The sequence below is a fragment of the Callospermophilus lateralis genome, chromosome 2 (genome assembly GCF_048772815.1).
Source record: "Callospermophilus lateralis isolate mCalLat2 chromosome 2, mCalLat2.hap1, whole genome shotgun sequence".
Taxonomy (NCBI): Eukaryota; Metazoa; Chordata; class Mammalia; order Rodentia; family Sciuridae; genus Callospermophilus; species Callospermophilus lateralis.
In genome coordinates, this window is record NC_135306.1 from 30,317,852 (window position 1) to 30,341,116 (window position 23,265).

Below are 23,265 nucleotides of genomic sequence, written 5' to 3' on the forward strand. Positions count from 1 at the left end.
TCGGCAGAGTGCTTGCCTCACATGCACAAGGCCCTGGGTTTGATACCTAGCACTGCCGAGGTCAAGCCCTGGCAAGGGGGAATGGGATTCCAGGGGTCCTCAGATTGCAAATTACGAGCAGCCTCCAGAAGAAGAATCTGCTGCCCCTGGAGGGATCTTTATTTTTATACTTTTTTTTAAAGGTGTTTTTTCAGGTAGTTAATGGATAGCTTCAAAGCCCAAAACTTTTTTGATTTACATCATTTTCAAGAGTTACAATCTTTTCTGACATACATTGATTACCTAAGATATTTAGTACATTGTTCAAAGTATTTTTCTGTAACCTTAGTCAATCATGATTAAGCTTTTAGGTTTTTACTTCAATCACTAGGTACTAGGAGACACAACCTGACTCCTGACCATATCGCTTCTAACTTTAAAGCATACCTGTAATTATTTCATTAACCTTTAACCTTAATGCATACTTATGATTATTGGTAAGCTTTCTTACTTCTAAACTAAAATCCCAGTAAAACACACTGAAAGTGGTGAAAGTCTATTATTTAAAAGTCTACCACTCTGAAGTTCCTCTAAAATATATCTAGAACCATTTCATAAACAAAATACGTAACATTCCTAATGGTTCCATTAATTTTACATTATTCTATTTTTAATTTCCCAGGTAATTTCCTTTTTTCATATGACCTGTTTAACTGCTTTCTTAAAGAACTTCCTTGATCCTTGGTCAAAGCACCCCAATTCTTATGTCTTTGTAATCTTTAACTAAAAGGCAGGCTTTACACATCAACCCATTTGTCATTTATATTAACTATGTGTTTTCCATTTTCATCATAGATTTCTGTGTAAGGCAAAGGAGGGTCTATTGGTTGGGGGAATGTATTTTTATTAGCCTTTTTTCCTCAAGGGGGATATAAGCTAAATACGGTGGTCCTTGTACTGTTGGTACAGCAATTGTTTTTCTGTAGCTAGGCTGTTGTACAGGTTATGGCTTTAGGATGGGATGGGGTGTGGGGGGGGCAGCTAGTGTAAATTGTTAACCATGAGATAAATATTTCTTGTTGTTTAGGCTTGAGGAATAACACCACTGTTTGTATCCTGCGAGATATTGAAACACACCTCATGGCATGTCTCAATTGTATCCTTAGCCTCATTCTGGGAATTTTCCTGCAATCTCAGGCAATACATACTTTTATTATTGATTGATGTATGCCCTGTTATCCATATCATGAGTTTCATAAACAAAATACTTAACATTCCTAATGGTTCCAGTTTCCAGATGGTGTGGCCCTGCCACAGCATCCCCAGCATCCCCCATGCTATGACCCTACCAGACAGCGGGTGCAGAAACACCTTCACCATAGCACCACAAAAAAAAAAAAAAAAGAAAGAAAGAAAGAACAAAATCTTTCAGGAAGTTTCTGATTTCAAAAATATACAGAAGCCCTATTCAGAAATTTTAAAATATGTGTCTAACATAAGTTAAAGAAGTTACAAGAAAAAAATTGAAAATATTTTGATCTTCAGCATGAACTGTCTCATACTGTTAATTAGTTTCAGGGACACAGACTCTGAGTGGTTTCAATAATAGGACTTGTCTACAAAAGGCTGATCTAGCTATTGCCTATGCTAAGTACCCAACCTGTCAATAGCAAGAAACTGGGATCCTTGATATAGCATTATTTCCTAGAGGAATCAACAAGCTTCATGACAGTGGGTTGATTATATTGCACATCTAATATCATGGTGGGTACAACAATTTGTCCTCACAAGATAAATACATATTCTGGGTTTGGACTTTCGTTTTTAGGCCACAGCTCTTCTGCTAGTTTCACTATTGATAGAATTGCAGAATAACTGTTCCATTGCTTTGCCCAGGGAGACCCATCTGCAATCCAAAGAAGAATGACAGTTGACTTATAATGGTAGGATTCAGGCCCAGAAGTAGCTAATATTATTGAATGGTGCAATGGTTTTCAGAAGGCTCAGTATGACACCATATGAGACAATGCCAATAGAGGTCAAGATGCTGTTCTACAGAATATAGATCTCTTTAAATCAATAGCAATGTTACCATCTGCTTATGACAGAATTCAAAGGTCCAGGAGCAAGAAAATAGTCTTCTCACTATTATGCCAAGCAACTTATATAAGGAATTTTTTCTTCCTATTCCTACAAACTTGCACTTAGCGGATTTAAGGACCATACCCTCTAAAAGAGGAATACTTCCACCAGGGAATTCACAGTCTTTTAAATTAGGAACTGGGAAACAAATAAAGGAATCCCTATAGAGGCTCTTCATAATGTATTTCAATACAAATGGGTAATTGGGTTGCTGCTAACAATCAGATCCAAGAAGACTATATCCAAATCCCAAGAATTCATTGGCAAATCCATATGAGTACTTACATATTCAATGGTCCTGATGAGTGAGAACTACAACAACTAAAGAAAAGAACACCAAGGAATCAAATCCTGTAGAATTAATAATCTGGGGTACTCTGTAAAGCACCTCATTACAGTGAAGTGCTATCTGAGAGAAAGGGAACATGCAATGAGTAGTGGAACAAGGATGCTAGGATTCTAAACCTAAAACTCATGACCAGCTATAGAAGCAGGGATTCTAAGAATGATGTTTTATATTAATTGATATTTATCCCCAACTCCCCTTCTTTTTCCCCCTGATCTTATAGGAAGAGTAAGAGCAGTGGTTCACATTCTCTATTTCAGGTAGGAATATGTCCAAGTTAAATTACCCAATTATGATAGGATACCCAATTAAATTTTTCATGTGTCCCTACTGATTTTTCAATTTTCCTATGAACAAAGAACAAGAAAACGTTCTGGGAGGCTGGATATTTTCTGTCTGTGCCTTCTGATCATCTAACTTGATCTGTGACCGGGAAATTCTGTCCCTATGGACTGACTGCTTCAGGGGCTTCCTTGCCTCTGGTTTCTGGTTGGGTTCAGCCATTGGGAGAGCTGCTTTTTTGGCTCACCATAGATTCACTGCCTCATTCTATTAAAGGTGACAGGTCTCATAGTATGACCTCCTCTTTACAATTATTCTTTTGTTGTTCTAATAACTATTCCCTTATCTTACTTTCCAGGCCTAAGATTAATAAAGATTTCCTGCTGTTATGATTCCTATGTTGTTATATACTGTATTGGCATGGTATAGCACCCATGCATTGGTGGTTTTCCTTAAATGCCCAACCTTTGGATGTAGAGATTTTTAATTAAACTGTTCTTAATTTTGCTATAACACTGTACTATTTCTGGCTGGAACCTCACTGATAAAACACCTCATTTGCATGAATATTAAAGTGATTACTAAAATAACTACTACAGTCCTTAACCCCTTATTTTATTATCCTTCATTGTTCTTTCTATTTATATTTTGCTTTCAGAGGCAATGCAGTATGTTGATTCAGAGGACAGACTCTAGAACCCAACTTTGTGCATTCGAATTCTGGTTCTACCTCTTTCTAGCAGTTTGACTTTAGATTAAGTTACTTAGCTTATTTATTTTATGGGGTAACTGTAGTGATTAAAAGTTATTATGTTGAAAGCCAGGTGCAGTGACATGTGCTTGTAACCCCAGCTCTAACAGGGTTCGTTTTTAAATTAGAATTGTTTTTTCTTTTCCATTTCCTGCTCAAGCTATTTTCTCCATCGCAGTTTTCATCATGCCAGCAAACTGTCATCTTATGCAGAGATTGAAAGATAAGACAGCTCTCCACCAAAGTCCTGGCACCAACAAAGGTTGGAAAAACTGAAATTGTAACATATACCTTGGTCAGGACAGCCTAACTGAAGCCATACTGTATATTTCCTGGCTTTTTGTTCCTATAAATTGTAAAGGTTCTGTAGGATGATTAAGGCAGATTGATTGTCTTCCCAATTTTGACCAAACTGTGATTAAATTCATTTTTCCTTTTTTATATCATTTTCTCTTACTTCTCATGTTGGCAGAGAATGAAATTCAGTTAGTTGGGACCTCAACACCCTCTGGCTCCAGGTTCCAGTAACACAGTCACTTGTAAGCTAAAACAGAAGGATCACAAGTTTGAAGTCTACCTAGTAAATGTAGCAGCACTCCTGTTACCTCCCCCCACCCCCCCAAAAAAAAGTTCCTACATAGAAAGCATTTAGAGCAACATCGGTCATCAAATTTATAGGTAAGTGATTTTATTATTCAAAAATTTATAAACAACTAATAATTTATGTATTTATTTGTTTATCACCTATCATCCATTCAGATTAAGCTCTCTAAAGGCAAAACTTGATTTTTTTTACATATGAATCCCTGATGTCTATAACAGCACTTTTCAATAGAACTTTCTATGATGTTGGAAATGTTCTATATCTGCGCTATCTTATATAATAGTCATGAACCACAGTAGGTAATGAGCATTTACAATGTGGCTAGCACTACCCAGGGAGTGACTTTTAAATTTTATTTTATTTTAATTAACTTAAATCACTATGTGTGGCTAGTGCTACCAGATAGGACAACACAGACATTGACTAGCTCATCATAATAGGTACTCAGTAAATTTTTGTTAAACACATGAATAACTATCTACTATGTATTGTTTGCTAGGCATTTTGTCAGACCTGGAGATAAGTTTATATATTATTTCATGTAAACCTTTCAAACTATAAAGGAAGACTCCATTATCTAGATAATAATACTGAGGCTCAGCCATTAAATATATTGAAGCACAGCACTGGGCCATTGACAGTGACCTGAATTAGACTCAAGTTTATCACAATCCTTTGATTTCAGAGTATCAGATTGCTAATCTTTCTTCCAGGAAATGGGAATATATTCTCAAGCTCCTTTCCTGTACTAGATACAGCTCTCATACTATACAGCCATGTATAGACTTTCCCACATTCCTAAAAATAAATTATTTGAATGTAAGATTCATATTTCTTTCCTCATTCCCCATATAACACTGACACTGTTGGGATAATTCTTTTATTGGTACATAATAATTATATAGAATAGTGGGTTTCGTTGTGGTATATTCATATATGCACATAACATACTTTGAGCAATTACATTCCTTAATACCAGTATAATTCTTCATATAATTCTTGGTTGAAAGAATCTAGAGGTCAAGGGATGCTTGGGTCCATGGATATGAGATCAAAAGGAACTTAGTATCTAGTGTCAACTAACATGCATAAGAAGAAATCATGTAAGCATTTGTTGGCTTTAATGTTTTCCCTTCCGACTACTGAACAGTTCATTTAGAGCAAGTGTTAGCAAACTCCATAATAAATCCTTTAGGTTTTGTGCCTTATAGGTCTGCCTCAACTATATGTCATTTTGGTGTGATGGCATAGATAATTTGTAAATGATTAAACATGCTCCAGTACAATTTTATGATCACCCAAACTCGAATTTTATATAATTCTCACACCTCGAAATATTCTTTTAATTTGCTAAGCTCTGGCCTAGACAGGCAAGCTGACGTAAAATTAGGAGCAATGAGAAAGGCAATAGAATTGTCTTGAAAACTCTGGGAAGAAGGGAAAGGCAGGGTAATATATAGCTAGATGTTACTTTTCTTGCAACATATATTTTTTTCCACACTTTGGGTAATTCCACATCTTTTTCCTGTGTTGCGCTTTAGGGGCTGTTCTAACGCAATGTACATATTTTCTCATATCTCCACTGTTCTCTCAGGATCATATGTTTCAAATAGAAGGATTTGGGAAGAATGAAAACAATTCAGAATTCAAAGTAACCGCTTTCTAATGAAGTGCTTACAAGAACTGAGAGACGTTTCACTAATCTGAAGCAATCTCTGTCTCATTTCATAAAATAAAATGTTGATTTTTATTCCCATTCACAAAAGGGACACATGGCTTCCTGTTCGCCGGACTTGGAACGACCCCTGCTTTTCCCTCGCTGCCCATCAGTTGGCGCCTTTCGCCGTTCTTTTTTTTTTTTTCCCCAAGCCAGCTTTGGGGGCTGCAGTCGCTCCGCAGCTCGCAGGTCACATGGCCTGCCCGAGCGAGGGGAGCCCTGCGCCGGAGCTGCGCTGCGGGAGGAGGTGAGGCTTCCGCGGCGTATCCAACGCGCGCATCGCCGGCTGCTCCGGCCTCGGGGCTCCGGGATGGCGCCTCCACCGGAATCTGCCAGCCACTCGGCCTGGGCGACATTACAGGCGGCCTCGTTGTGCCCCGGGAATGGAGCTGACCGCCTCTACCGGGTAGGTCTGCGCTGCGCACGGTCTGCCCAGCCCTTTTGGCACGGTGATGGGAGCACCCATCCCAGAGGCACGCCACTGTAAGGGGACAGGATCCGGGATGGCCGCGGAGGGCACGCAGAGAGAAACTGTGGGGGATGGTGCTGTCTGGAAGAGCCTGTATTCCGGCCGTGCGCCCAGGGCACGCTGGCTTCGCTGCGGCCCTGCCCACGCTGCGGGCAGCTTGCTGCCAGTGGACCGCAGGGACCGCTGAAGGGCGTCGCCGCGCGGCCCGGCGGTGGTCAGCTCAGGGAGGAACGTACTTGTTCACCTCTCGCCCGCGCCCTCCTGGTTGCGGGGTAGATCGAAGGATCCGAGCAGGGCGCGTGCCAGCCTGGGCAAGACCGCTACCGAGCCCAGCCAGGCGCAGCGCCTAAGGGCCGGTCGCCTAATGGCCGCCCCTGGGCAGGGAAGCCTAGTCGCGCGTCCGCCCCTCCGGCCACCGGATGCGCCGAGAGCGCTGCTGAAGCTAGGGGTTTTCTGGCAGCTCCGGAACCTGGGGAAGGTGATCTGACTCAGGAAGGGGCCCCTCCCAGCTCGCGGAAAACACTAGCAGAAGGAAACCAGCAAAGCGATGGAAATGGTCAGCCACAGCCTTTGGGAAGGGAAACTGAGGCCTGAGCGTAGGGGAACTGCCCAAGGTAAGCGGCAGACACTAGATCCTGAACCCAGGTCTCCCGCCCGCATTCTTTTCCCAAGAGCGATAGTTAGGACATTCTGGGCATTTCTTGCCCTCTGGCCGCTGAGCTCCGATGTCACTCGTGCCGCACTGCGCTCACGGTATCTTGGGGCACAAGCTCCTGCAGGGTCGGTGTGACCCAGGCATCTCCTGCTCGCCCCATGCTGTTCCCGCCCGCCCGCAGGGCGGCTCCAATGATGATCTCACTCTGCGGACCATTAGCAGATCCTGCAGGTGTGTGTGTATGTGTTCAGGAGTGTGTGTTTTCCTCAAGAAAACTAAACCTCGGCAGGGCAAATAGTTGTTTCAGGGGCAATTCTTTTTCTAGAAGGCATGCACCAGGTACTTTATGCGGTGAGAAGAGAAACTGTTAGTGCCTAAAACCTAACTTGAGAATTATTCGAATTTCTTTAAAGGATAAACTTTTGTTTACAGAACATTCAAGAAGTAAGCATGTTAAAGAGAGGATTAAAAACTGCACCCTCTAGTTTGTTGATATTTTATGGATATCTTCTTAAAATTTTCTCTACTTCATGCACTTGAAATGTTAAATCAGTAACGTGGACCAAAAAAAGGTTACTTTTAATTTTTTTAATTTGGATGTTGTTGATTACCCATAGGAATTAATTGTTCCTCTGCTCATTAGTCTTTTGTGTTTCTGTGGTTGAATTGACTGTTAATTCCATTGCCCATTTTTCAGTTGAATTCTTTCTCTTTTCTTCTTCCTCTTCTTTTTTTTTTTTTTCAGTACTGGTGATTGAACCAAGGCCTCCCACATGTTAGGCAAGCAGTCTGCCACTGAGTTATATTTCCCATTCTCTTCCTGATTTTTAAGCATTTTTTATATATTACACATTAAAGTAATAATTATCTGTCATATATGTTGCACCAAATTAAGCATTTCCTGTTAAATTTTAGGAGTTCTAATTCCAGATTATCTTTAAAATTCTTCCATCAATTTTTAAATTGTGATGGTGATTACATGGGTGTATAAATTTGATAAATGTCATTGGATTATATAATTAAATGGTATATTTTGGTGTATCTAAAGTGTATCTCAAAAATATATAAATTTTTTAAGCCAGGAGAATGAATGCTAGGTCAGGAAAGTGAATCTGCTAATCAGGTATTAAAACCTATTTTAAAGCTTCAGTAATTAAAATAGCATGGCTCTGGCACCAAAACACACAGATAAATAGATGCAAATGTCTACGAACAAATGCAAACGTCTATGAACAGATGCAAATATACAATCATTTAATATAACTGTACCAATTTCAATTATGGCTAAAAATATGGATTTAGGCTCTCTGGCTTTCATGTTCACCATCCCAGTGTCTGACACAAGACTCAATTGTTAATGAATTAAATGTCTAGTAATAATCATAAAAGTAATATATGCTCATTGCAGAAGTGTGGAAAGCAAAACAGAAAACCTCTATCTCCCATACCCTTCATCTCTCCTTCACCAAATGGTACTCTACATTAAAAAAGTAAAGTGGTCCATAGTATGTACATTTTTCTACAGTTGCCTTGACATAGTTTGCATTTTCTCTTAGAACTGTCCTAGTCTATTTGGGCTGCTCTCACAGAGTACCACAGTCCAGATACCTTCAACAACAGAAATATTTATTTCTCACAGTTCTGGAGGCTGGACATTTTCAGATCAGTGTGCCCTCTTCCTGGTTACAGACTTCAGGGCAGGATTCTTATTCTATCCTTCTAACATGAGGTAGAGCAGAGCAGGGAAGCAAGCCCTCTTCTATCTCTTACTATAAGGGCATTAAACTCATCATGAGAGCTCAGGACCTAATTACCTTCCAAAGATCTGATCTGAATCTTGGTATACATTCACATTGGAGATTATATAGGGTTTTAACATATGAATTTTGTAGAGACACAGAAATTCATTCCATAGTGGAGACCTAGTTAGCACTTCTCTTATTGTGGCATATTTAACTCTCCTCCCAGCCTTTTTAACATCTTCTTAGCTACTCTGTGTGATTATCTAAAAATCTAGTTTCCCATTCTTAGACATTTTGTTTGCCTGCAGTTAGTTCTTTTCTACCCTCCTTGCTATCTTCTTTCTTTTTTCCTTTCATCTTTCCTTCCTTTCTCCCTTCATTCCTCTCCTCCTTCTTTGTTAAACAAAACTTAAGTGAAAATTCTTTGTCCGTTTTTTGGTACTATGTGTGGACATTTCTGTCAGGTATATCCTTAGAAGTAGAAATGCTATGTAAAAATGATGCACATATAATCCTTTTATAAATACTGCCCCAATGTTACCTCTGAAGATTGTACCATTTTATAGGCAAATGCCCATCTATTGAACTGTACCATTCCCTCTTTAATTGAATTATAATTAGATTATGTTCAATATAGATATTAATTTGGACAAAGGTACCTTTTTCTATTACTGGTCTTTGGTAAAATATTATTTTTCTCCATTTACTAATAACATTTTAAATGTCTTTTAGTAGAATTTGTAGCATGTGTGTATATTCCTATATTTCTTAAATTTATTCCTAGGTATTGGGTTTTTATTTTTGATTGACACCTTATATTCCATTAATTAATTTTTATTGATCAGATGAAAGCATTTAAATATATTTACACATATACATGTGTATGATGTAAATATATAATCAGAGTGATAATGTATATATAAATGCATATATGTTGCATATTATTTGTATATGTTAATTCTATTACCACATTCTAAAATTCTTTGCCATTTTTGTTTTTCAGCTGATTTTTTTGTGCTTCCAATCTGTGCAGAGGCTGTAGTATATATTGGTTGAGTACATAGGTTTTAGAATCAGTCTGACTGGGTTCCAAACTTAAAAGCTTTGTCAACCTCGGGTACAAGTTAATTGTGTCTTATCTTTTTCAGCTATAAAATGGGCTTGATGACTTCTCATAGTCTTTTTCTGAGGTCAATGAGTTGCTAAGAGTAGCACCTGGCATGTAATTGCTCATCAATGTTTACTAGTAAGTTGGTCTCTGTACATTATGTGATCAGGCTTTTTAATACTCTCAATTTAATACTCTCAGCTGAGAACCCGAGACCCATAGAGGTCAAAATTTTCACATGGCCTTTTATTTACTCAACAGTCATTAATTTTTCTGTGTATAAACTACTACACTGGGTCTGTGAGGGATTTCAAAGATATATTAGACTGAATCCACTAAAAAGGGATTTAGAAGTTCAACTGGGGCATAAAAAATTCAAGGTCCATAAATAAAGTATTGGAGGCAGTAGGCATCATGGATAACACACGAGCTTTAAATTAGTCCTATATTTGAATTTCCTGCTTTTGATTTCCTAGCATCTATTTTTGCTCTCATCTAAATGGGATTAATTGCATTGCTAGTTGAGAATTGCTGTCTTAGAAGAAGTAGATTCAAGAGTCTAGCACAACCCTGGGATATGTTGTAGGGAATTAATGAGTGGTAGCTATAAATATGTGCAATCAGCCCTCTGTATCTCAGGGTCCACATCTGTGGATTCAATCAATTGTGAAACAGAAATAATTTTTTAAAAAAGAATTGCATCTGTATTGAATATGTACAGATTTATTTTTCTTGTCATTCCCTAGATAATATAGTACAACTATGATTTACATACCATTTACATGGTATGTAAGGTATTATGTTGTATTAGGTATTATATAAGTATTTTTACTATTATTATTATTGATACCAGGGATTGAACTCAGGAACACTCAACCACTGAGGCACATCCCCAGCCCCATTTTTATGTTTTATTTTGAGACAGGGTCTTGCTGAGTTGCTTAGGGCCTCACTAAGTTTCTGAGGCTGGCTTTGAACTTGCCATCCTTTTGCCCCGGCCTCCCAAGGCACTGAGGTTACAGGTGTGTGCCACCATGCTCAGCTTATACAAATGATAAATGATTTGAAGGAGGATATGCAATAGGTTAAATGCAAATACTATGCTTTTTAAGTAAGGGCCCTGAGCACTTTCAGGTTTTGGTATTGGTGGGGAGTGTTCTTGGAATCTCAATATTTCAACAATAGTACATTCTAAAATAGCAAGTAACAATTGAATGCCATGGGGGAAGCATAGAAAGGTCCTCAGTATGTGTAAGAAAAAGAGCTTATTTCTGGCTAGGGGAAATTATCCTTAGCTTTTGGAAGAGTCATCTTTTGATCTGATTTTGACAATCGTGTTAGCATTTTCTGGAGAAGGAATGAAGCTGGAAAGATAGAACTGGCTTGTGAAGAATCTTGGCAAAGACTTCAGACTTTATTCCATAGTCATTGGAGAATCATGGATTAGTTTTCCAGAAAATAGTACCATGTTCTGACCTGTGCTTCAAAGGATGAGGTGGATGCTGGTAATGTAAAATATTACCATCATTTACACAGTGTTTCATGCCTGATAAAGAGCGTTTGTAGCCATTATCTTTTCATCTAAACAAAGCCTAAATAAAATTAGATAATTTTCAATTTTTCTGTTTTGCAAAGAGACGAAACAGGACTAGGGAGAGGAATGACTTATTTCTATAAATGAATCTAATTAATGAGTGTTGGGACCAGAATTGGACCCAGATCTTTTAATTTTGAATCTGTCATTCATGCTAGAGGTCAGGAGTCCACTCAGGAGTCTGTTGCAATCAACTGGCCTAGAAGTGATGAGGGTGACCAGGGGGTACAGTGAGGAAGCCATGATAATGGACAGGGGAGGAGAAAAGAGAGGCATATTAAGAGAGACCAGGGAGGTGGCACTGGGAAGTGACTGAATGGAAGGGAGAGGTCAGAACCTGGACCCAGGTACCTGGAGAGCAATGGTGTCATTCAGAAAGAAGAGTGGAGTTGGGAAATGTGTCCAGTCCTCAAGTGCTTGTCTCGTGATGGCTAGCCTGTGTTCCGCTGCCCATACCTTGAGTTTAATGTTCAGAATCTGTGCCAAATCTGTCATTGACATTCATTTATTCATGCAAACCCTAGTTCCTATTTATTAGTGCCTTTCTCCTTTGCTGTCTTTCCTGAGTCTTATACCTGGACACGGTAATAGGCAGAATCCAGTTTGGGGAGTGGTTGGGTTTCAAGGTTCACTTGCAAAGCATAGATAAGAACTCAGTAAATATTGTTCCATTGAATTGAGGGTATAATGATTGTTACCAGGCCACCTCACAGGTACCAGTCAATTCACATTGTTGCTGGAGTGTTGGCCTGAGCAGGTGACATTGTGGACAAGTGACTCTAGAATTCTAGGAAAAAGCATCAGATCTGCTCCTGTGGCCCAAGGTAGGTTTGCTAGATTGCATTGCTTTTCAAAGGACAAGTGTATTTCTTCAATCTTTGTGACTTCAGGCTTTTGGTACCCTCTTCCCGCAGGAAAATTCCGTATCTTGCTCTGCTGAACTCAAGTTATTATGTAACTTGATCTGGTCAGTGAAATATAGGTGGAAATGATGGTGTCACTTTTGAACAGTAGCTTGAGAGCCAGGTTGTGGTTCATTATGCCTCTTTTCTCTCAGCCACAAAATAGTGTTCAAAAATGAGGCAGTGTCACCTGCCTGGGTGCTGGAGTGTGGACAACATGGAACAGAGACACAATTGACCCATACAGACAAATAATAAGATCAAGGAGTAAACCTTAGTTATAAAAAAGGGGGGAGGGGGATAAAGAAAAGAAAAACCAATATATTAATTGGAGGTTGTAGAAATTGAAAAACAGAATATTTCCCCTTTGTTTTTATATCAATATGAATAGATAAATCTTGTTACACTGTTTGCTTCCAAAATGGGAGTTGTTCTCTTGTTTTTCATGGCTTATATATATATACCTAAAAAACCTTACTGAGTAATTAAAAAGTACTCCAGGATTGGAATCTATTTATTTAAAACTTAGCAATAAGAGAAGAAATGCATATTATCATGGTTTCTTGATTTTTTCCTGTAGCATATTTATAATAAAATATACTAAACTGTTTTTCCTTGTCACATTGAATACAAAACGAAAACCTTAGTTCTTATAAACCACTGGGATTTGGAAATCATTACAGAAGCCTGCCCTGACTCATAAAGTGTAGAATAATGGAAGACCTGGGTCTTACGCCTTGTCAGCATTCTAGAAATTTCTGTGGATAGATTGATTGATCCTTTATTTTCTCCTGAGGATCTAACAGTTGGCCTACTGCTTTTCCTTTCTATTGAATATTCATGACCTCCATCCCTAGCTCTGTGGGAGGAATGAATTGCCTTGCCCCTTGGCTTTGGCCAGTGGGTGCTGAATGGGCTTGATCTGCAGCACACCTACACAGCATGTAACTGTACCTGCATGTTTTGACTCAGCCTCTTGTGCAGCTTCTATCCAACATAAGATCACTTCCCAGGTAACTGTTGCCTCTGCAGCTTGATCTGAAAGGAGGTACAACAAATGATCTGCTTGCAACCTACATTCTGTACCTGAGTTCATCTGGGCCACAGCTATCCAAAGATTGTGTACAAGAAGTGCATGATGTTATTGTAAGTTATGAAGATCTGGGGCCATTCATCACCCCAGCAAGAGCTGATCACTGCAGGCAGGGACTCAACTGAATCCTTCACCTTCCCTTGTTGTCAGTGGAACATTGATGACAATCTTGTAGTCTTGCAGCCTTATTTGTTAAGGAACTTTTGAAATATTAATGATTTTATTGTCCTTAGGAAAGAAAATCACCTGGGTTTAAAAGGTTCTCTTTTTGTCTAATCTCAGTACTCCCATTTCCGCCCCATCTGCCATATCATAGTAAGTGATACCACTTACTGTGTGCTTGTGTTATGGGGAGGACTGCTCAGAAAACGTACCAAGTCCATTTTGTCTGAATTGAAAAGTCTTTATTTAGCCAACCAGCTGGTAACTGATCCCCACAGGACCCATAACTGTCTCTGCAGGGAACAGCCCCACGCCTGAGCATTTCAGGGTCTTTAAAGGCAAAAACCACATCTAGGTTGACATACCTGCAAGCAAGGAGGGGTACGGAATCTGAATTGAGGAGTTAGCGAAACAATGCAATGAGTACATTGGCATTTCCCACAGTACTTTCCAGGTTGGCATAGCAGCATGCAAGCAGAAGGGAAGTGGGTCAAAATGATACTAGTTGAGTACAAGTTAGAGAATGGTTACTAATGTCTAGACAATCAATCTCTGACAGGGTACATTGCCCAAGAAAAATGAGAATCAAAGAGAACAATTTTATATTGTGTAAGAATTGCCATTTTGTGTTGCCAAACATGCTATGCTAAGCAACTATTGATAGGTACAGAGGCGGAGTGTTTCCATGGGAGAAGCATTTCTTATGTATCATGGAGTCTCAGGGTAAAATAGAGTCTGTTTGGTCATTGCCCAGATAGCCTGGCCCATAATGCCTGCCATTTTCCAAGCTTCCTGCCTTATCTTGTTGACTTTGTTTAGTTCCCTCTTCTGTATGGGTCCAGCTCTCTTGAGTAATATAGCAAGGGCAAGGACAGAAGTTTGAGCAGGAAACCACCTGAATGCCCCTACTCCCAGGGCTACTCTGCCAGGAGCATTAGCTTAGTCTATTCCAGTATTTGCATCCACTAAGTATGATATGGAACTGATGAGGCCATGTGGATGTGGAATCCCATGCAAGAACAGAGAAAATCAGAGGCAGAAACAAATGGTTCACACTATCTTAGAAGTTCACAAATGAGCCAACTTGGGGTTACCTAATATTCTGCCCTCTTCTTGATAATAATTTTGCTCTTTAGTACTATCTAGGTCTCTTATTAGTACTAGGATAGTCTGTCTCATCTCTGGGGTGACCCAGCATTATCTGCTTCCGTCACTGAAATTTCGCTAGATTTATCTTTTTACTTCCTTGAATTATTATTTCATCAAACTGTACAGAGAGATTTGATATTCTACACAACTGTAGAGGGGTGGCCAGGCTAACTGCTATAATAAACAAATCCAAAAAGCATTTGTGGCTAGACACAATGGTTTAGGTATTGCTTACAGCACAGACCACTCTAGGTTGGGAGGTGATCTTTGGGAGCTGTTGGGAGGTGATCTTTGGGAGCTGTTTCATGCAATCATTCAAGGACAGGCTCTTGCTATTGGTGGCTCCATCCTCCTCTATTTGTAGCTGGCAGAGTGGAAAAGAGAAGTGGAGAGAGCACACATCTCTGTATCCCCTATGCCAGAAGTCACAACTGTAAACTTGCTCACATTTACTGGCAAACCCTAGTCACATGACCCTCCCAGGGAGGAGACAGGCTAGGAAGTGAGGTTTGTACCCAAGAAGGAGAGAACATGGATGTGGAGTGGACTACCGCCACAACCTTTTGTGGGGCCTGGACAACCTTTTCTTCACAAAAACTCAAACTGACCATTTTCTTCCAAATGTGTACAAACGTTATCATGCTTCTGATGCAAGAGGTTTACATTTGCTACTGTAGAAATCATTTAGATTTGCATTGACGTTACTGGTTTTCTACTAGCTTTGTCTTTCTGTTTCTATTGTTTGGTGCAAATATGTTTTCCATCAGAACATTAGGCCTATTTTCTCCCAAAATATTACTTTAATTTGAAAACAGGCATATTTTAGTGGCATTTTCAATATGCCCACAATACATGCTCTCACTGGTTCCCATGATACTTCTATAAAAATAAAATAAGAGAAAAATCAGGACTAAATGAATATACAATTTGAAGTATGAGTACCTGAGGTTAGAGAAAAATGAATACAATATGATATTAAATTAACAGACAGTTCAGGGAATCCCAGAAGTATTATTTTTCTTGTTTGGAATATGCAGGAAAGACAAAGGAATTTTCAGAAATTACTGTGCACAGGCAGTGAACAAGTATTTACTGCACACTTATGCTGAAACTTGTTCTAACTGTGTGTATTTTCTCTAGACCAAGTCTAGTTTTTGGCGTCTTGTTTTAAGAACCCATGTCTATATAGTTGGAGAATCGACACAAAGATTTTATCAGTCTAACTGGTGATTTTCTGGCACCGTAAACCTAACTAATTAGCATCTGTGGGCATGGGGACTTGGTTGAACTTACTTGACCTTGATGCTTATAGAAATAAGATAGAATTCCAGAGATCACTAACAGGTACAACTAAAGATCAGTTCACTACAGAATATAAAGTCTCTAGTAGTTATACAGCCTCCAGCTACAACTTCTGACTTGATATGTGCTCATATCAAATTCAATCCTCAGATTTTCTTTTTTTTTTTTTTTTTTTGGTTATTTTTACCACTTTCTGTTTTTTCTCCTTAGGTTTGACTTGGTTTGATTCTGGCCTGAGTTCCAGGATGCTTTTTTCTTGGGATCAGACATGACCAAAAGTTGACCTCATGAGCACATCAACCTCTTCAGCTGCCATGCTCCTCCGGAGGCTGCGGCGACTCTCCTGGGGCAGCACTGCTGTCCAGCTTTTCATCCTAACAGTGGTGACATTTGGCCTGCTGGCCCCCTTGGCCTGTCACCGGCTTCTGCACTCTTACTTCTATCTACGCAATTGGCATCTGAACCAAATGAGCCAAGAGTTCCTGCAGCAAAGTTTGAAGGAAGGGGAGGCTGCCCTTCATTACTTTGAGGAGCTGCCTTCTGCCAACGGCTCAGTGCCCATTGTCTGGCAGGCCACTCCTCGGCCCTGGCTGGTGATCACCATCATCACTGTGGACAGGCAGCCAGGCTTCCACTATGTCCTGCAGGTGGTATCCCAGTTCCACCGGCTGCTGCAGCAGTGTGGCCCACAGTGCGAGGGGCACCAGCTCTTCCTGTGCAACGTGGAGCGAAGCGTGAGCCATTTTGATGCCAAGCTGCTCTCCAAGTATGTCCCTGTGGCCAACCGCTATGAGGGCACTGAGGATGATTACGGTGACGACCCTTCGACCAACTCCTTTGAGAAAGAGAAACAGGACTATGTCTATTGTCTGGAATCATCACTGCAGACCTACAACCCAGACTACGTCCTGATGGTAGAAGATGATGCTGTTCCGGAGGAGCAGATCTTCCCAGTCTTGGAGCATTTGCTACGGGCTCGCTTCTCCGAGCCACATCTCCAAGATGCTCTGTATCTAAAGCTGTATCATCCCGAGAGGCTTCAGAACTACATCAATCCAGAGCCCATGCGGATCCTGGAGTGGGTCGGCGTGGGCATGCTGCTAGGGCCTTTGCTCACCTGGATATACATGAGGTTTGCCAGCCGTCCGGGCTTTAGCTGGCCTGTCATGCTCTTCTTCTCCTTGTATAGCATGGGGCTGGTTGAACTCGTGGGCCGGCACTATTTCCTGGAACTGCGGCGCCTGAGTCCTTCCTTGTACAGTGTGGTCCCTGCCTCTCAGTGTTGCACCCCAGCCATGCTCTTCCCTGCCCCTGCAGCCCGCCGGACCCTCACCTACCTGTCCCAGGTGTACTGCCACAAGGGCTTTGGCAAGGACATGGCACTGTACTCACTGTTGAGGGCCAAGGGAGAGCGGGCCTATGTGGTGGAGCCCAACCTGGTGAAACACATTGGGCTCTTCTCCAGCCTCCGGTACAACTTTCATCCCAGTCTGCTCTAGGGTGCCAAGATACGCCTTTCTGAAATTGGCCACTTCCTGGAGATTTAAATATTGAGTTCTTTCTTGAGACACGGTTGCTTGCAGATATTTCATTGTTTAATGTTGCTAGGAGTAAAGGCACTGGGACAGCTGAGGGACGCATACAGGTCAAGAGCTTTGACTTTGGTAGCCCCTGGCAGGAGCAGCGGTTTGCCACAGGTCTGGCCCTGTCTCCCTCCACACAGCCACACTGCCTCATGCAGTCTGTCCCACCCACTGAGGGTACATTTAAATACCAGTTATATTCTCCTGTTGTTTGTAAGCTCTTCTTTGTGATAGAGCTTGTGACTGCCAAAAATCTTGTGCACAACTGTTTTAGGATTTTAAGGATAGAATCTGGTGAAAGATGAGATCTTTCTGATGAATCTCTTTCTCATTGGTTACGAGAATGGATGTATGTTTAGAATGTAAGCCTAAAGAGGCAGGACCATGTTGATATATTCCATTTGTTTCCTTGACCTGGTGTAATAAAAACTGTTAAAAGATGGACAGTGCCTGGCATTTTGTAGGCAGATGATTTGGCATTTTCTACGGGTAGCACATTGATAATTGATATTATTAGTGAGAACTTTAAGTCACTGTCAGATCTGGAGGAGCTTTCTGAATCATCAAAGTCCACTTGCTTCTGTTCAGTAGTAACTTAATATTGATTTTTTTGTCATATTCTTATTCTTTGGCAATTGGACATTTCAGTAGGGTGAACTCTGTCCAAGAAGCAATCCTTTTCCCTAACTTTGCTGCCTAACAGTTCAACCACAGTTCTTTTTCTTCTGGTATGTGGTGATGTAAAAGAGAAGGCATGGATCTTATCTCTTCCAAGCCCTTGGACAAGTCATCTGCCCCCTCTGGGTCTCCTTTTCTTCACGTGTAAAGTGAGGACAGTAAGACCTACCTTTTAAACTATACTTGAAGATTAAATAGCAATATGGATATGAAACATAAGCAAATGCTTAGCCCATGGAGGACACGTGGCAGACATTTTTTCACTGTTGTAATAAGCTGTTTTAGTCAGCTTTTCATTGCTGTGACCAAATGGCCTGACAAGAAAAAAAAAAAATGTAGAGGAAGAAAAATTTATTTGGGCTCATGGTTTCAGAGGTCTCAGTCCATAGACGGCACTGACTTCATAGTTCTGGGCTCAATGTGAGGTGGAAAGGCATGGTGGAAGAAAGCAGTTCAGCACATGGTAACAGAAAGCAGGGAGTGAGCTTGGCTCACCAAGGACAAAATACATATCCAAAGGCATGCCCTTTCCCCTGGCCTGTAACATACCTCCTTTAGCCACAACCTTACTGGTTACAGTTAATGCTCAGTTAATCCATATCAGGATTAATCCACTGATTAGGTTACACCTTTCATAATCTAATCATTTCACCTCTGAACATTCTTGCATTATCTCACAAATTAGCTTTTAAAGGATACCAAAGCATATGAAGTTTGATAGTTTTACACAAGCACATAAAACTCAAGTGTGTTTTGGATGAAGGTGCTAGTGATGATGTTTAAAGTGTGACATAGGGCATGGGGCTGAAACCTGCAGAGCATCTGGTTCATACCAAACATTTAGAAGAGAGGCTCACTTTTCACTGTGGCTTCTAAAGATTATGCAACTCAGCTTTCTAGCAGTCCCACCTCTGACTAAGCCAAAGTAAGAACTGTTCGTTCAAACTAGAAATGCCCTGAGATTCCTGTTGAATCTATCCCCAGACTAGCATCTGAAAACTATTTTTCTCAAAAATTACAAATGTGGGTTGGGGTTGTGGCTCAGTAGTAGAGCATTTGCCTAATATATATGAGGCACTGGGTCCGATTCTCAGCACTGCATATAAATAAATAAAATCCATTGATGACTAAGAGAATAAATTTTTTAAAGTTACAAATACATGTCCTTTGAAAATATTTAATTAGTGCCAGCAAGTCCCTATTAAGAATGGAGGATTATATGAGGGGGTTCCAGCAATCATCCAGTTTGTTTCAATGCCACATCTTCCACTTGTTTTTAAATTTCCATACTAAGCTTCTGTCTTGAGATCTGCTTAAGGACACTGAAGGAAAATGTAGGGATTGACTACCCACGCTCTACAGAGGGAAAAAATGAGATCCAGAGATGTTTAAAAGCTTCATACAAATAAACAGCAGCAGAGCCAGTAGAGAAACAGGACTTCTGACGTTAAGCCTGTGTACTTTATCTTTCTCTTCTCCTCCTCCTCCTCCTCATCCCTCCCTCTTCCTTCTCTTCTTCTCCTTCTTATTTTTTTTTTAAATATTAGAAACCTTTATTGAGAACATGGCAAACAATGAGTTGAAAATAAGATAAGAGTCCAAGGAGGCTGAGGAAACCAAAGTGAAGAGCAGACGGATCAAATGATGAGCCAAAGACATTTCAAATTACTGTTGATACTTAAGGCAATTTTTAAAAATGAGGCCTGAAGAAAAAAATCTTTTCTGGAGCATGAAGAAAATATATTGAAATCTGGATAGACTAAAAGAGCTAAATTGGGGCTGGGGTTGTGGCTCAGTGGTAGAGCACTTGCCTAAAATGTGTGAGGCACTGGGTCTGATTCTCAGCACCACATATAAAAAAATAGATAAATAAAGATCCATCAATAACAAAGAAAATATTTTTTTAAAAAGAGATAAATTGTCTAACCAAAGTCTATATAGCAGGGACCTGTTTTCAGCAGGTAAGTTTATTTATAAGTAAGAACCTCTTGTAACATTATCCTGTTTTGTTTTAAGAGAATATATAACTCCCATCCTTGCAGAGTTAGTCCATAAGGCCTTAGTGACCCCATGGAAATATGAACCTATCTCTGCAAGATAGGTGCACTGTGTTACAATGCACTGTGAACGCACATATGAACACCTGCCTCCTTTCCCCCCTCTAATTGTGAATGCCTTGAGTAAAGGGGCTGTAGCTCATTCAATTTTATATATAGAATGACATTTATTAGGCACTCAATACTTTTCTTCACATGAATGTTTAAATGAAAATGATTTTATAATATCACTACTATTTAGATTTTAAACATCCCCACATGACCCATCTCCAAATTTAAAACCCCAAACTGCTACCAAGTTTACCGTGCTTGTGACAGTATACTGCTTCTGGATTTTTTTGTAAGCACACATTCTTGATTCGCTAATTTTCATAGTAATGACACAAACTGGGCATTCTCTTTAATGGAATACTTGCTTGGAAGTTACTTTATTGTTTTCTTCTTTTCAAAAGTTCGTCTCACAGCATAGCTGCTTTTTTTCTGACAGACATTCTGGCTGTACTGCATCATTATAAAGTTCTTCTGCTTTTTCTGCTTTTTATTTGTGGATTCATTTTGGTTTTCTCCCTCACAAATTCCTTTCGATCTGTCTTTCCAGCCATAGCTGTTGCTAGTCTTGTCTCTTTGTCAGACTTTGGCTTTTTATAAAGATGTTCAATGTCCCAAAGAGAAAGTAATTCACCTCTGGGTTCCTCATCACTGTCTATTTCAATGTATTTTCTTTTGGGGGGCTTTCCCAGGGGCAGCATCAAGTTTTTTCCTTATTTGGGCCATGAAGATTTTCTGAAAGCTTTCCTGAGTTAAAAGTCGACTAGTGCTGTTGGCTACAGCTTTCTTGATGGGCATGCTGTTCAGCTTCTTGGAAATTTCTTGCTCTTCATCAGAAAAGTGGTGCACATCAACCCATTCACCATCGGCATCCTCCTCCTCACTGGTACTTTCTCATCCATCTTCATCATTTTCAGTTTTCTCTTCTTTCTCAATTTCTAGAAGCTCAGTTCCTGGAATGAAATCTTTAGCATCCAATTCACCATATTCTTGTACTCTTGCTTCAACAGAGGTTTCTCTAGGTTTACCCTGGAATTTCTTCTGCAACATCTGAGGATTCAGTGTCTGGAAGAATTGAGTCAGAGTTCTAGCAAACATCATCACATTCTTATCTTTGTGTGTCTTATGTCCAGGTCTTGGAGAAGTTCTTCAGTTATGGCTACAGGACAGCAAGCTGCTATCTCCTCCATAGCACTGATTCCTACTGTCATGACTTCCCCAGAGTTCTTGTCAGTAACAAAATTGTTGGCCATAGTCATGAGCAATGATTGAACAATCTCTTGGAGTACTAGGTGATGAGAGGCTTAGGTAGCAAACATAAGGATCTTTGTTACTTCTCCCCCTAGTGGGGCTGCTAAAACCTTTGCAAGAAGGGATGAAAGTTGAAGAGAAAAAGCTCGTGAATTCCCACCAGTCATCATCTTCACTTCAAACCTTTCCTTAGAGCTCTCCAGATGTTTTAGTAGTTTTTCTGCAAAATCTTGGGGATCATGAATCAAGTGAAGAGCTGAAAAGTTAAACACCTCTGGAGTTTTTTTCTTCCTCTTTTGTTTCTTAAGTATTTTCATTGTCTTTTCCAACCTTTTCTTGTTCTTGGAGCTCTTCTTCCCTGTGGCATACTGCACTAGCAGGTCTCTTGCTGTAGGGCCTTCATCCTCAGATTCTGAGTCACTGTCCTATTTCTTGTCTTCATCTTTCCCAAGGAAGAATGTCAAAGCAGCAACTAGTATCTTGGTGACCTGAGAGAAGCATGTAGTTGTGATAACATTTAACAGTTTGGGCATCATTCCAGATGTTCCTTCTGTAGAGTTCTATCATCACATCCAAAGATATCTTGGCTGCAGTTGCATTGCTATCTCTTAACATGGCATACATAAAATTCTGCAAAACTATATTCACTTTATTGTTCTTGTGTTTTGCATTTGTATGCTTTTAATTTTTTTTTAATTTTAGTTATAGATGACACAATATGTTACTTTTATTTATTTACTTTTTTTATGTGGTGCTGAGGATTGAACCCAGTGCCTCACCTGCATGAGCCAAGTGCTCTGCCACTGAGCCACAATCCCAGTCCATGCATTTATATTCTTGATATCAGTTACAAATGTGTATATAAAGGCTTTTGCAGAAGCTTATCATGGCAACACAGAAGTTAAAAGAAGAGCTAAACTTGATGGATTGATGAGATTCTTATTTCTCAGCCAGATCAAAGCTTTGCAAAATGTCATTCAAAAATCTGGATCTAAGGCTGTAATGATTGTAAGAGAGAAGATCTTTCAGCTCTTGAGGAAAGTTACTTAGATGTCCTGGGTAGCAGTGACCAGTCTGTGCCATAAATGTCACCAGCTCCAACTCTGCTGGGTTTATTTGGCTGTAAAATAAAATCTCCACATTGGATTTGTAGCGATTATACTACTGGAGAAACTCCTCCGTGTAGACCAGCGGGTCCCGCCTCATCAGATTCTGTAACTGCGGCAGATCATTGGGCACCCTGTTGTTTTTGCTGGACACGTTGGCTGTAGATTGGCTTCCCCGGCAGCAGTTCTAAAAAGGTTCACACAGCATCCAGCAGCCAGTCAGTCCCAGCTCCTGCCTGGACTGCTGTGCATGTGCTTTTCTTTAACCACATTATTGTGCTCACAGTCTCTTATAAAATCTGATAATAACCCAGACTAAATAATGTCTGTTTGCTAAGATAGTAGAAACCCATTGTTAAGTTAGTCTCAGTCTGTGTGTTCTATTGTTTTAGTGAGCTGTCATTTATCCCAGCAATGTCCCAAGTGATTGGAGTGACTAGATGGGCTTCTTACAATGTTCAGATTCCACTTCTTCATTCCTCCTCCTCCTCAAGTAATTGGTTCACCCCTGGATTTTACAACTGAACCATCTACAACATACTCAT

General features: G+C 40.1%; 1 protein-coding gene and 1 pseudogene across 2 annotated transcripts; one reads left to right on the forward strand and one right to left on the reverse strand.

Annotated features, from left to right (window-relative positions):
• Positions 1-6,037: 6,037 nt before the first annotated feature.
• Positions 6,038-17,994, forward strand: Pgap4 (post-GPI attachment to proteins GalNAc transferase 4). 2 transcript variants are annotated; one of them, XM_076843237.2, is made up of 2 exons: positions 6,038-6,227; positions 16,208-17,994. In XM_076843237.2, the coding sequence occupies exon 2, from the start codon at positions 16,285-16,287 to the stop codon at positions 17,494-17,496; it is 1,212 nt and encodes a 403-aa protein (XP_076699352.1). In that variant the 5' UTR covers positions 6,038-6,227; positions 16,208-16,284; the 3' UTR covers positions 17,497-17,994. The 2 variants fall into 2 exon arrangements, with proteins under 2 accessions (XP_076699352.1, XP_076699353.1); XM_076843238.2 differs by lacking the exon at positions 6,038-6,227 and adding an exon at positions 6,797-6,904.
• Positions 17,995-20,738: 2,744 nt separating this feature from the next.
• Positions 20,739-22,868, reverse strand: LOC143385599 (protein SDA1 homolog pseudogene; annotated as a pseudogene).
• Between the last annotated feature and the right edge of the window lie 397 nt (positions 22,869-23,265).